This window comes from Lynx canadensis, chromosome E2 (genome assembly GCF_007474595.2).
Source record: "Lynx canadensis isolate LIC74 chromosome E2, mLynCan4.pri.v2, whole genome shotgun sequence".
In the NCBI taxonomy this organism is placed as follows: Eukaryota; Metazoa; Chordata; class Mammalia; order Carnivora; family Felidae; genus Lynx; species Lynx canadensis.
The window spans coordinates 60,048,417-60,062,508 of record NC_044317.1 but is presented as its reverse complement, the minus strand read 5'-3'; the positions used below and the strand labels follow the sequence as shown (position 1 = coordinate 60,062,508).

The 14,092-nt window shown below is 47.8% G+C and overlaps 1 protein-coding gene across 5 annotated transcripts; it reads left to right on the top strand.

Moving 5' to 3' along the window:
* Window positions 1–5,151: 5,151 nt before the first annotated feature.
* Window positions 5,152–12,493, top strand: ZNF772 (zinc finger protein 772). 5 transcript variants are annotated; one of them, XM_030297544.1, is made up of 5 exons: window positions 5,152–5,274; window positions 6,074–6,112; window positions 7,468–7,588; window positions 7,945–8,052; window positions 8,647–12,493. In XM_030297544.1, exons 1-5 carry the CDS (start codon window positions 5,167–5,169, stop codon window positions 9,789–9,791), a joined length of 1,521 nt encoding a protein of 506 aa, XP_030153404.1. In that variant the 5' UTR covers window positions 5,152–5,166; the 3' UTR covers window positions 9,792–12,493. The 5 variants fall into 5 exon arrangements, with proteins under 5 accessions (XP_030153404.1, XP_030153403.1, XP_030153407.1 ...); XM_030297543.1 differs by having other exon boundaries at window positions 7,462–7,588; XM_030297546.1 differs by having other exon boundaries at window positions 5,227–5,464.
* Window positions 12,494–14,092: the final 1,599 nt, after the last annotated feature.

Genomic DNA, 14,092 nt, shown 5'->3' with positions numbered 1-14,092 from the left:
TTAAAATTTTATTTATTGAGAGAGAGAGCATAAGCAGGGGAGGGGCAGAGGGGGGGCGGGGACAGAGAGCATCCGAAGCGGGCTCTGTGCTGACAAGCTGACAGCATGAGCTTGATGTGGGGCTGGAACTCACCAACCAGGAGACCATGACCTAAGCTGAACCCGGATGCCTAACCTACTGAGCCACCCAGGTGCCCGCCCTTTCCCTTTTTAAGGGCCCAACATTGGTGTTCAAGTGGGACAATAGGTTTCAAACCCATAAGCCAACACTCCTCTCACTCCCAGATTTCTCCCCTTCATCCCTTTCTATTCCGTGTTCCCACTGCCCTTTCATTTCCACAGACAAAGCAAACTCCCTGCGGGTAGGAAGGATGCTGAACTATTACTGACACCAGGCAGCACTGGTAAAAGAAACACCACCAGTTTAGTATGTGGACTCCCGGCACCTCCCTCACCGCTGGTTCCATTTCTTTGGACCCAGTCTTCATTTCCCCAATTCTTCTCCTGTCCCTATCATCTGTGGGCTGAGCAGTGACTAAATCCATCACTGCCTTGGAATCACTCGTGAGAACAAAAGATGATGAAGCATTCTCTCCTTCCTGTGACTTTCTGGAAGTAGGTGTTAAGTGTTAGGTGATTCTGGAAAGGAATTTAGTGTCACTATCGGAGTTGAGAACAGGAAATGATAGAGACTCAAGTGGCATTAGTTATTAAATCAGGCCACAATGTGGCATGTGACTCTAGACTATCATTTAGGGAAATATACATAAGTGGTAAACTATAAAGATATCAATAGCATGATAATCAAAATGTCAGATGAACTCTAGGGAGCCTCAGGGTCATGTAAAGGGAGCAAGGGACAAGGAATGCCTAAGAAACATTATATATTCTGTTTTACATTGGGTGATAGTTTTATAGGTGTGGTCTTTATGAAAGAAAAGACACGGGGCTCCTGGGTGACTCAGTCCATGAAGCATCCAACTCTTGGTCTTGGCTCAGGTCATGATCTCATGGTTTGTGAGATCAAACCCCACGTTGGGTTCTGTGCTAACAGCATGGAGCCTGCTTGGGATTCTCCCTCTTTCTCTGCCCCTCCGTGGCTCTCTCACACACACACTCTCTCTCTGTCTCAAAAATAAATAAATAAACTTAAAAAAGAAAGCATGAAGGGCACCTGGGTGGCTCAGTCTGCTGAGGGTTGACTGTCCAACTCTTGATTTTGGCTCAGGTGATGATCCCAAGGTCATGGGATCGAGCCCCACATCAAGCTCCCACTCAACATGGAGTGTGCTTAAGATTGTCTCCCCCTCGGGGCGCCTGGGTGGCGCAGTCGGTTAAGCGTCCGACTTCAGCCAGGTCACCATCTCGTGGTCCGTGAGTTCGAGCCCCGCGTCGGGCTCTGGGCTGATGGCTCAGAGCCTGGAGCCTGCTTCCGATTCTGTGTCTCCCTCTCTCTCTGCCCCTCGATTCTGTGTCTCCCTCTCTCTCTGCCCCTCGCCCGTTCATGCTCTGTCTCTCTCTGTCCCAAAAATAAATAAACGTTGAAAAAAAAATAAAAAAAAAAAAAACAACTAAGAAGATCCTTCCTAATAAAACGCGGACGTCCATTAACAATGATGCCTCAGGGGCGCCTGGGTGGCGCAGTCGGTTAAGCGTCCGACTTCAGCCAGGTCACGATCTCGTGGTCCGTGAGTTCGAGCCCCGCGTCGGGCTCTGGGCTGATGGCTCAGAGCCTGGAGCCTGCTTCCGATTCTGTGTCTCCCTCTCTCTCTGCCCCTCCCCCGTTCATGCTCTGTCTCTCTCTGTCCCAAAAATAAATAAAAACGTTGAAGAAAAAAAAAATTAAAAAAAAAAAAGATTGTCTCCCCCTCTGCCCCTCTCCCTGCTCCCTAAAAAAAGAAAAGAAAAGAAAAAGCACAATTTGTACATCTCTTATTAACACTCAACTGAATGCATAGCAGTTTTTAAAGTAAAGAAAGAGAAAAGGCTACGTAGATAGTTTAATTTTGTCACAGGAATAAACAAATGGATGATCTCAACAGCCTGAAACAGCCACACAAGGATGTGGAATTTGATCACTGGATCAGTGAGGACAGAACAGGCAATTTAATCATTTAGTTTAGGTAAAATGATTATCTACTGTCTCCAAACATAACTGGGATTAGTTCTAATTAGCTGTGGTAAGACAGACACAAATTATTTTCAGAAAGGAAGAAGCCATCGCTCCAATCCTTAGAAACAAGAGGCATGCCACGCAATGTAGGGCCACATGGGGAAGCACCAGGGTGGATCAGAAGGCAGAGAAGGAGAGGTGAAAGATGGCCCAGAGTCTTTACTGGGGTTCTCATGGGAAGGACAAGCCAAAGTACCTACTTTGCTCAGTAGGTACACTGAGCAAAGCTTGGATTGGATAGTTTGAATAACTTTAGCGGACTCTGGGATATAGTCAGTAGGACTCAGCAGCTGCTACTCCTTCTGGGTGAAATCTACAGTCCCATTCCTGAAAGCTGTCAATGTTTTGTTTACTTTGAAAAGGAGAAAGAGGTCTCCGCTCCCCTCAAGGAGAGCAGTACAGCAGAGAACATAGGCTACATGTCCCGGTGGACCTCGGGTAGGCTGGGCAGGACTTTGGGGTGGGACCGAATCCAAATCTGTTCACCTGATGCGCAGCAAAGCCAATCACTGGGACATAAGATATGCAGGAGGAAAATGGGAACTGTACTCTTGAACTTTTATCTTTTTTTGTTTTTTAAATATTTATTTATTGTTGAGAGAGACAGAGAGAGAGGGAGACACAGAATCCAAGCAGGCTCCAGGTTCTGAGCTGTCAGTGCAGAGCCCAACATGGGTCTCGAGTTCAAAAACCATGAGATCATGACCTGAGCTCAAGTGGGATGCTTAACTGACTGAGCCACCAGGTGCCTCCTCTTGAACTTTTCTCTATAACTCTGCCCACTTCCTTGTCTTCCTCAGAACACTATCCACGTTTCTACCTGAATCTGTGTCTCCTGAATTGCAATTCTAATCGCCAAATAAGACTCTGTTGTTTTTCATTGTCAGTGACTTCTTTCTTGGTCAACAAGTTATATTCCAAATTCTTCCTCTTCTAGCCTGAAAAAATATATGCTCTGATCCTACTTATCATATTTAAGCTAAAAATCACAAATATCTATTTGATACATTAATACATTTGAGTTGTGAAAATTAGTTAATGGGAAACCTCACTAAAAGGAGTCAAGAGTTTTCCACAGGGGGAGCTCTCACTCTCTCTCTCACTTGTAGTCAATTGCAGACCCAAAAGGAAGAGATGGACTTGACCTTACCGGGACTAGACCTTGCATATTGATACTCTACAACTCCAACTAAAGGTAGAGATACTTTTCTCATCCCCTCAGGCAACAGCTCAGCCAATAAAGGTACCACACTATTAATCCCAGTTTACCCCAATGGACTTGTAGTTCATAACAGCCTTCCCAACTTTCCTCTTTTTGCCCCGTGAAATTGTGTCTCTCCTTCGTTCCCCAGACTCACCTACAGTTTTACTGCAGCTTATTTGTCCTGGATTGGAATTCTCTTTTCCCAAATCAACCCATCTTTTGCTGGTAAAATAACTGACAGCTTCTATTTTTAAAGTTAACAGAATTACAAATGCATTTTCTTCCCATTTAGAAATATAAGGGATTTAGAACATTAAGCAAATAGCCTTCTCTCAGTGAGTATCTGGAGGAATGCATGGGAATTCCATCATTTTAACTCCACAGGGGGATATGTTCACATTTTGCATAGATAATGAACATTTGTTTTATTTTTGTTTTATTTTTTTTAACGTTTTATTTTTATTTTTGAGACAGGGAGAGACAGAGCATGAACAGGGGAGGGTCAGAGACAGGGAGACACAGAATCCGAAACAGGCTCCAGGCTCCGAGCCATCAGCACAGAGCCTGACGCGGGGCTCGAACTCATGGACCGCGAGATCATGACCTGAGCCCAAGTCGACCGCTTAACCGACTGAGCCACGCAGGCAGGCGCCCCTGAACATTTGTTTTAATCAAAAGATGCACATCTCTCTCGATCCTCGTTCCTTCTCTCATTGCAGACCTTTCATCTGAGATCAAGCTTTTTTGGACTTGAATATTTTGTTTAGGAATTTATTGCCTGTGGGTTTGTTTTCCATTACATGAATCACTTTGGGCCTCAAATATTCTTACGTCACACTCACTTAAACGACATTTTTTTACGGTGTATCCAAATTTAACATTTATTTATTATTGAGACACAGAGAGACACAGAATGTGAGCAAGGGAGGGGCACAGAGAGGGGGAGACACAGAATCCGAAGCAGGCTCCAGGCTCTGAGCTGTCAGCACAGAGCCCGAAGCAGGGCTCGAACTCACAAACCGTGAGATCATGACCTGAGCTGAAGTCAGACGGAGGCTTAACTGACTGAGCCACCCAGGTGCCCCTATACAAATTTAGTTCTGTGGCTAATTCCTACGCACAGAAGCTGTTCTTCTTGCCCTACTAACTGCCAGTGACATTTGCTAAATCACCTTTCTCTCAGACATTTGTAAGATACCAAAATGGAATTGAATACATCTCTGTATACAGAGTAAGAAATATCTTGTAAAAAAAAAAAAAAAGTATTAGACCTGTGTTCGATACAATCACTGATTATACAGGCAGGAGGAATGATTTCTGAGGCAACCAGAGACACAAATATTGCCCGCGTGCTTCAGCGGCGCCCAATATCCCTCTGCCTGTTGCACATCCTGGCCCTGTCTGGAGTCTTTCCTTCTCTTGTTTCTGACCCAAAATGCTGGGTCTCACAAAACTAACTCTAGAACTGCAGGCTACAAGTGTTAGCTTCCAGCTCTAAAAATATGAGTGACATTAGCATACAAGGTGTCCATCTGAGTTTTGGGTGAGCATTCTATGCCTAAAGAGAATATCTCCAAACATGTGCGGCAGACTACACTGATGGGAAATATGGTAACGGCTCCTTTAAGGGAAAGCGAAGCTCTGACCAGGCCTCAAGATGACGCAATTTCTAGGCGCCACCAGCTCTATGGAGGCCTCTGCTTTGGAGGTGGCGCGGATGCTCCTTTCCCGAGTAACTGCTGCCGAAACTGCAACTACGTTACCCAGGAGCCTCCGTGGTGCCGGGCCAATGAATGCCTGGGAAAGTGGCGTTTCCGTTGGTGCGGGAGACGTCAGGGTGGGACTTCCGTTGCCTCCCAGAGCGGACATTTTGTTTGCTTTTGGATTAACCTACCAGGTTGGTCCATCTCGCAGAGAGGTGACACGAGAGGGGAAACACTGGAGGAGGCGTTGTCTCCCCTGAGCTGAGGCGGGCCTGAGGGTCGCGTCCTCGCACCCGCCGATCGTTAATGACCCTCTCCTCTCCCTGCGCCTTCTCGGGTCCGCAGGTTCGGGTGGAGGCGGCCCCACTGACGGACGAGGCGCAGGTGGGTGCTGCGCTCTCGGGCCCTCCCCCGACTTCCCTTTCTGAACCCGAGCTCGAATGAGGGCTGCTTCAGGTCCCTGCAGGTTAGGCCCCTGTGTCCAGACAGCAGGGGCGGTTGGGTCCCGTTTCTGACAGCCGGTGTGTGGGGTGTTGAAGGACGATGCAGGGAGGGCCCAGCATGTGCGAAGGCTCGGAGGAGCGACAGCCGGAGGCTGCGGGATACCTGGGGCCGTTGGTTTGTGAAAGGGTCAGGGAGTGTGAGGAGTTACACTTGCAGCGACGTTCAGAGGGGCTGTGCCTTCATTCTGAGCGCCCCGGGAGCCATGGAAGGTTCTAACGGGAGGGACGCGATCTGAAGGTTTTCAAAGTATTTCATAGACTGATTATGGAACAAACTTGGGGTGGAGGTCAGGAGATGATGAGGACAGTGAGGCACAGACAGACAGACCTAGTCCGAGTTTACACAGCTGTTAGGTGGCCCTAAAGACTGAGGCACAGAGGGTGGACAGTCAGCCCCAGGTCTTTGTGTTGGGGCAGGAGTAGGAGGGAGCCGTGAGCTTTTGGGGCTCCTTCGTGGTTTCTTGTCTCTCACAGCCTCCTCTTCCCACAGGTTCCCACGAACTCAGAAGTAACTATGGACCCTGTGCAGGTGAGGGAAGGGTGTCTGTGCTCTCGATCCCACCCCATCCACATGGTCTCCAGGATTGTGGTGTTCTACGACACTTTGCTTACACTGCCCCAGCGCATGAGTCTGAGGACCCTGGAGAAATCCTCAGCCCAGAGTTATGGGTCCAGGCCAGGGGTTATACGGGAGGGTTCCTATATCGGGTGACTGTTAGAACATTGTTCCGGGTACCGGAAACCAACAGGGAGGAGAGACTGAGATGAAAGGTTTCAAGAAACTGCAGGTCTCCACCACGTGCGGTAGGAATCAGGAGCAGGTGGGCAGGAGTCCGGTCTGAGATGGCCCGCTGACAGGCTGGGCCTCCGTTCTGAGGGTTGTGTAGCCGTGGGGTAGGAGCAGAGGAGGGAGGTGATCTGATCCGGGTTTTAGCAGGCCCCCTCTGGATGCCAGGTGGGGAACAGACTGTGTGTGGTGAGGGTACAGGGAGCTGTGGCAGCCACGAGGAGACCAGGGAGGAGGGCGCTTCAGCATTCTAGGTGAGTGGTAGTAATGGATGGGCCACAGGGGAGCTGTGTAGATGGGAGAAGTATTGGATCAGATTTTTTTGAAGTGAGGGAGAGAACCCTGAGGCTTTAGGTCTTATCACCTGGAAGGGTAGATGTTCCATCAGCCAAGATGGGCATGTCGGTGATAGACGTAACTCAGATCAGATTTCAGGATTTTATTTGTGGCCTGGTGACGAGTCTTAACGTGTGCCAGAGAACACCGAGTGGAGGTGTCAGGTGAGCTGCTGAAGACAGGACTGGACTTCGGTGGAGGGCGTTAGGATGGAGACATCTAAGGAATAGAAGCCGGTGTGTAGGTGGGCTTGAGAGGAGGAATATGCACAACAGTGTGGTTAGCGAGCCAGGAAGGTCATGGTGGAGGCCAGTGTTTGGGTGGGGGGGCCAGAGTTGTGAGAGACCCTATGAATAATGTGCACATGGAAAGGAGTGTGAACCGCTGGCTCCCGGGCCCTGGTACTGGGGACTTAGAGGACAAAGGTGAGTCCAGCTTTGGTTGTCCGGTAGCATGATGGTAGCAGCCGCAGGAGAACTAGCTGGCGGGAGGTGGGGGAGGGGACTGCCGTTCCACAGACCAGGCCCAGAGCTTCAATGGTGCCTCTCTGACCACCTGCCTGTCGCTGCCCTGGGTGGACACAGTAATCAAAGGGACTTTAGGAGAGAGCAGGCACCTTTGGCACCCAGTCCCCGTTACTTCCTCTGAGTTGAGGAATTAGGTAGGAAGGAGCTTGCGGGGAGATCTGTGGGGGCCTAGATGCGTGTCCTCGGGAGAGAGGCTGCTCATGGACTTGGCTCTCGCCATTGTGGCAGGGGCAGGTGAACTTTGAGGACGTGGCCGTGTACTTCTCCCGGGAGGAGTGGGGGCTCCTTGATGAGGCTCAGAGGCTCCTGTACCGCGATGTGATGCTGGAGAACTTGGCACTTACGGCCTCACTGGGTAAGGCCCCCCACACCACCCCAGTGTTCTGGACTGGGCTCTGCCGCTCCCCTGTTCCCCAAGGGCGTCTAGCTCTTCCTGTATCAGAGATTGTCCTCTCTCTGACTGAGTACCCCTCTCCAGATCCAAGCACCCCTGTGTTCCAGTTTCTACCTGCTTCCTCTAGCTGATGTTTCCAGTAGCCTGCCTGGGCCAGGAACTGCAGGGACCAGTGTGGTCACTACTAGCCGAGCCCATTGAGCTATTCTTAGTAAGACCCTACTTTGAGGTTATTTTTATAATATTTAGTTTTCTTCTCTGAGTGGTGGATTACCCAGACCAGTGCTGGCCATTTACCTGTCTCATCTTCTTCTTAGGATATGAATCTTCCATGTCCCTCGGGGTTGCCTCACTGGAGCTGGGCGGCGAGCCCTGGGTATCTGACTGGGCAGACGTTACTCCAGCCAGGACCAGAGAGGCTCAGGGTGGGTGTGGCCCTGGGGAGTGGGAGCGGGGAAGGATGTGGTGTCAGGGCTGGGTTCTGGTCATTCCCTACCCTCTCTTCCCACATTTGTTTCTTTCTGTCTTTGGTTTCCCACGTACACACTTGTCTTATGCTCTGAACTTTGACCTCTGTCTGTTTGCCACCTCTGTCTCCATATGTCACCTGTTCCTCTGCACTGCTCCCCAACGTTGGCCTATACTTCGTGGTTATGAGATGTGCACATACGCCAAATAGTCCTTAAATATCAGGTGTTCAGTGGTAGCTATTCAGTAGACATACCTTCTACACAGCTCTCACTGTCCCCAGCAGCCAAAGCCTCACTGAAACCCTGAAATGCTCTTCCTGGCTTGTACCCTACATTTGTGTTCTGTCCCAGCCAAGGCCTCTTCCATCCTATGATCTTTAGATATACTAACTGCTGGTTAGCAGCTCTTTATTCGTCTGGAGCTTGGGCCTCTTGTTCTGACAGCAGTCCTATGACCTTGATCTTATTTCTGTTAGACACACATTTGTAATGAGGCTGCCCTTCCCATCAGTGTCCGTTTGCACTTCACCAGCATTTGTCTGCTTTCAGGTTCTTGGCATGGAACGGAGGACGAGAAGACAGCTTTTGAGCAGAACATTTCTGTGGGTGTGTCACAGGTCAGAACTCCCAAGGCAGTCCCTTCTACCCAGAAGGCCCACCCCTGTGAGACTTGTGGCCCACTCTTGAAAGACATTTTGCACTTGGCTGAGCCCCAGGGAACACACCCTGGGCAGAAATCATACACATGTGGGGCATGTGGGAAACAGTTCTGGTTCAGTGCAAACCTTCAGCACCAGAAGCAGCACAGTGGAGGGGAACCCTTCAGAGGGAACGAGGGCAGCACCTTGCTTGTGAACAGCTGCCCTGTCGAACCATTGGAGATGCCTTTTATGACCGGGAAGGGTTATAAGGACTTCCCAACTAGCTCAAGCATTTTCCAGCACCGTGCCCCTCATAGCAGTTGGAAGCCAAACGGTAACGCCAAATGTGTGGAGGCCTTTCACAGTGGACAGAGGCATTACGAGTGCAGCGAATGTGGGAAGGTCTTCAGCCGCAAAGACTCACTTGTCCAGCATCAGAGAGTCCACACTGGAGAAAGGCCTTATGAGTGCAGCGAATGTGGGAAAACCTTCAGCCGCAAACCCATCCTTGCTCAGCACCAGAGAATCCACACTGGAGAAATGCCATATGAGTGTGGCATATGTGGGAAAGTTTTCAATCATAGCTCCAACCTTATTGTACACCAGAGAGTCCACACCGGAGCAAGGCCTTACAAGTGCAGCGAGTGTGGGAAAGCCTACAGCCACAAATCCACACTTGTTCAGCATGAGAGCATACACACTGGAGAAAGGCCTTACGAGTGCAGCGAATGTGGGAAATACTTTGGTCACAAATACAGACTCATTAAACACTGGAGCGTCCATACTGGGGCAAGGCCCTATGAGTGCATTGCCTGCGGGAAGTTCTTTAGCCAGAGCTCTGACCTTATTGCGCACCAGAGAGTTCACAATGGTGAAAAGCCCTATGTGTGCAGCGACTGTGGAAAAGCCTTTAGCCACAAACATGTACTTGTTCAGCATCATAGAATTCACACTGGAGAAAGGCCATATAAGTGCAGTGAGTGCGGGAAGGCCTTCAGGCAAAGAGCTTCCCTCATCCGACATTGGAAAGTTCACACTGGAGAAAGGCCTTAGTATAGTAGGGAGTATACCGTTCCCTTGTGCAACATAGCAACTGACACTAAAGAGAAGCTCTGAGATTAGCCTTCCGTGAGTAGCCATCAGCTGGAAGTTGAACCTCATACGTTTAAACATCCACCCTGGGGAGGTTGAGTCAGAAGCTTTCTGGTGCAGTGTTGTACTTCATAACATGCCCAGGACCTTTGCCAGAATTCTGTGGCCACCAGTGTCTCTGAAGAAAAACCAGCCATGTATGGAAGGGCAGAGTCCCACATTGCACAAGTCACCCCGACGTGCTCTAATAGGCAGATCTCTGCTGCTCCTCCCTTTCCAAGAGGGAATCATCAGTAGGAGAGCCCATTAAAAATCCTCACTCCTTCCTGCCTTTGCCTCCATCAGCTGGTTTAAGCAAGGACATGACTCAGTTTTGGCCATAAGCTTGCAAGCTTTGTTCTGCTGGCTGTTTGCAGAGAGGGTTTCCGTTTTTCATGGACTTTGTTAGTCCCATTTTGCACTTAACGATGGATTTATCCAGTCTCCAAGTCACCTACTTTGGGACTTGCCTGCCTCACACTGTTCTGTTTTTGCAAGCAATACCTTAGTTTTCCAACTACCTTTAGTCTTGGGGACTCTGTTCATTCTGTGGGTTGTACTGAGAACAGGATTGGGCTCTGCCGGCATGAAGGGAGGAACAGGTTTTGTGAGAACTCCAAATGTTGCGTCTCCGTAGTGGTAGCAGAATGGCAAAGAACAGCTCTCGTTTTAGTTTTAGTCTAACTTGCATCACTGCTCAAGGCTGTCTATGAAAGAATACTGATCTTGGTGGGTCTAATATTTTGGCCTGTATTCCAAGATTATTTGTGTGATCAAGGTCACCCCGAGTAGTGGGCAGTTGTTGTGACAGTCTCTGGTGTTCTGGGAGCAGTTTGAATTGATTCCCTTGTTCCAGAGGGATGTTTCATGTTCCCATATTTTCTTGAGGAGAACTTGGCCCCTTGAGACCTGCGAATGGCCCTGAAATCTATTAGTAGGAAGATGTCCCTGTCCCCTAAAAAGACTAGGTAGGAATCCTGATTGGTACGGGGACACTGATTAATAGGGAATTGGGAGCAAACTGTAGGGAATGTGACTCTTGTAAAGGTACATCCGCATGTTTCCATCACTGTGGCTTCGGTACGAAGGCTTACGGAAATTCTCAGGATTCCCGTATTTGTGTCTCTTACGGCTACTGTCACTGTCAGCAACCTACATTTTCTGCAATAAACTGTACTTACTTATAGTATACAATTCGGTTAGTTTTGATAACATGTTTGCACCTGTGAAAGCAAAGTTTTCTGATTTGCCCTCCAATCCCTCTCCTCCTTACCCATTCCTAGGCAACCACCCATCTTTCTGTCAATGCAGATTTTATTTCCTAGGATTTTATATGGAAAAATATACGTCTACAGGTAACACTTTAATATGTGCTCTTGTGTATATGGCTTTATTTAACTCTGCATAATTATTTTTGTCGTTCATTAGTCTTTTTCTAGAAGTAATTTTTTTCTTTTTCAGGAAATGACTTATTCTATAGGTAACACAGACTAATCCTGGTATAAGTAGAAGGGGGCCCCTTGACAGAATACAAGGAGGTAGGGATTTCGGAGTCTCTTGTATGTTGGTTACCACAATCATAGTGGTTTTTTTCTTTACATTTTTAGTCTTTTAATGATTAATTACATTGACTAATTTTCAAAAGCTGAACCCACTTTACATTTCTGCAGTGAGCCCCATTTGGTCACAATGTATTCTTTTTATGTATTGTTGCGTTTATTTGTTGGGTTTCTCTTCGTAAGGATTTTTGCATCTATGCTCATGAGGGATGTTAGTCTCTAATTTTCCCTAATGCCTGGGTTTAGTTGGTATCACCATAATGCTGCCTTTACACATTAAGTTGGTTAAGTATTCCCTGATTTTTAATTTTCTGGAACAGTTTTTGAAGAATTGGTATTGTTTCTTTCTTTTGTAGAATTCACCAGAGAATTAACCGGGCCTGGAGTTTATGGGAAGGTTTACAACTACAAATTTAATTTTCATAGTGGATATAGATCTATAGAAATTACCTTTTTGCCCCTAGAGTGAGCTTTAGTGATTTGTGTCATTCAAGGAATTCAGTTTATTCAAGTAGTCAAACCTTTCAAACTATTCTCATTATTTTAGTACCTGTAGAATCTTAAGTGATGCCACCTGTCTTACTCCTATGTTAACCTTAAAAATAAAACTTCTAGTTATTTTACCAGCAGAAAATGGGTTTATTTAGGAATAGCTCAGAATTGCAATCCAGGACGAGCAAGTTGCAGCAAAACCATGGGCAAGTCTAGAGAACAGAGATGAGAAATGCTTTTTTTTTTATTGAGGAAAGGGAAGTTGGGAAGAGCTTTTATACACTGAAAGACCATTGGAGTAAACTGCAAGTTGTAAGTATAGTGGCTTCTCACTGGCTGAGCTGTTGCCATCTCTCATTGGCTGGGTTGTTGCCGGGGAGGAAGAGATCTTCCGCCTGCTGGGATCACGAAGTCGCGTGGGCTCAAGCTTAGTGGATTTTGCCAATATCAGTTGAGGATCTTGCCCATAAAGAGGGTGGTAGCTGATACAATAGGAACAAAACGATTAGCTCTCCATAGTCTGCTATAGTGCTGTCAGAGACAACGAATAAAAGATGTCACATGGTCTCTTAATTCCCCTGGTTGGCTCTTGTGATTATTGCTGTAAAATTCTAGAATGATTCACCCCTTTTTGGGAGAAAGTCTGGCATGATTCTTCTCTAAGAAATCTCAACCCGATAAGTGAATAGGGGCAGAGTAAGGAGAAAAAGATTGAGTATCTCAAAGGGCCTAGACAAAAGGGAATAGGTTCAGACCCAGGGACCAATTGGAGTTTACTAGAGACGCCTACTGCTTGAGCCGCTCTAGTATTCTGATGCAAGGACTGCTTTGTAACAGTGGGTCCAAACACTGCAAATCTAGCTCATGTCATTGGCAGAGCTTCATTTCCAACCTGGAGAGGGGTTTCTCCAAGCTGATTGAGAGGGACAGTTGGGAAGAGCCCCCGTGGTTTCTCAGACCCCCATCACTGAGAATTAGGAAGATATTGGAAAGGCTGACTGAGGGCTGAATGCATCTGGGGTACTTGAATTTGTAGCAATCTTTATTTTTTTTTTGAAGCACAACTAAGAGTTCATGGCACCTACCCACCCCCGATTATCAGCAGTGCTTAAAAGTGTCCAAATTCCCCTCTCTCCCTCCAGGATCAAAGCTCTCAGACACCAGGGACTGGATCTGGATCAAAGCACTACCTTTGCTTACCTGTACCATGACCCCAAGATCTGACCCTTCTCTCTCTCATGAACTCTGGATATGTTCAGAGCAGCAGAATTGTTTCATCGTGCCCCTGTGTCTTCATGTATATTTACCACACTTAACGATGAGCCCTTCCCCAGGCAATGTAGGACCCAGAGCTCTGTCCACATCCTCCTGTTCTCCAGAACACAGTGCTTGATGGGGAGAAAGGACGGGGGTCTTTTTTTTTAAGATTTTGCCTTTTTAAAAAATATTTTCTAATGTTTTACTTTATTTTTGAGGGAGAGCATGAATGGGGGAGGGGCAGAGAGAGAGGGAGACAGAATCTAAAGCAGGCTCCAGGCTCTGAGCTGTCAGCACAGAGCTAGACTCGGGCCTGAACCCACAAACCACCAGATCATGAGTTGAGCTGAAATCAAGAGTCGGATGCTTAACTGAGCCCCCCCAGGCTCCCCAGGAGGACTTTTGAAGCACCCCAATGATAGCATCTTGAGAATAAGTGTATGGTGGTACCTGGGAAGCCCACACTTAGCTGTGGCCACGCATAGTGGTTTGCCTGTGAGAGTTCCAGGAGCTTTACAACACTTCACAAAAAATTTATGAAATTAAGCAATGAGATTTCTTCTCCATGTTTGTTTTTTGAGTTTATCGGGAACCTTGCTCAGCTATGTGTTTCATTGTGGTGGTTGTAGCTGTGATTTGGCAGCTGGAAAACTGCTGAGGTTGACTTAGAAGCCCCCCGTGGGGGCACCTGGGTGGCGCAGTCGGTTGGGCGTCCGACTTCAGCCAGGTCACGATCTCGCGGTCCGGGAGTTCGAGCCCCGCGTCGGGCTCTGGGCTGATGGCTCGGAGCCTGGAGCCTGTTTCCGATTCTGTGTCTCCCTCTCTCTCTGCCCCTCCCCCGTTCATGCTCTGTCTCTCTCTGTCCCAAAAATAAATAAACGTTGAAAAAAAAAATTTTTTTAAAAAGAAGCCCCC

Bases quoted from the DNA above. Each gene is read 5' to 3' on its own strand.
- ZNF772 (XM_030297543.1), top strand. From the start codon at position 5,167: ATGAATGCCTGGGAAAGTGGCGTTTCCGTTGGTGCGGGAGACGTCAGG. The intron at 5,275-6,073 runs GTTGGTCCATCT...CTCTTCCCACAG, and splicing joins CTTTTGGATTAACCTACCAG to GTTCCCACGAACTCAGAAGT. The intron at 7,589-7,944 runs GTAAGGCCCCCC...TCTTCTTCTTAG, and splicing joins GGCACTTACGGCCTCACTGG to GATATGAATCTTCCATGTCC.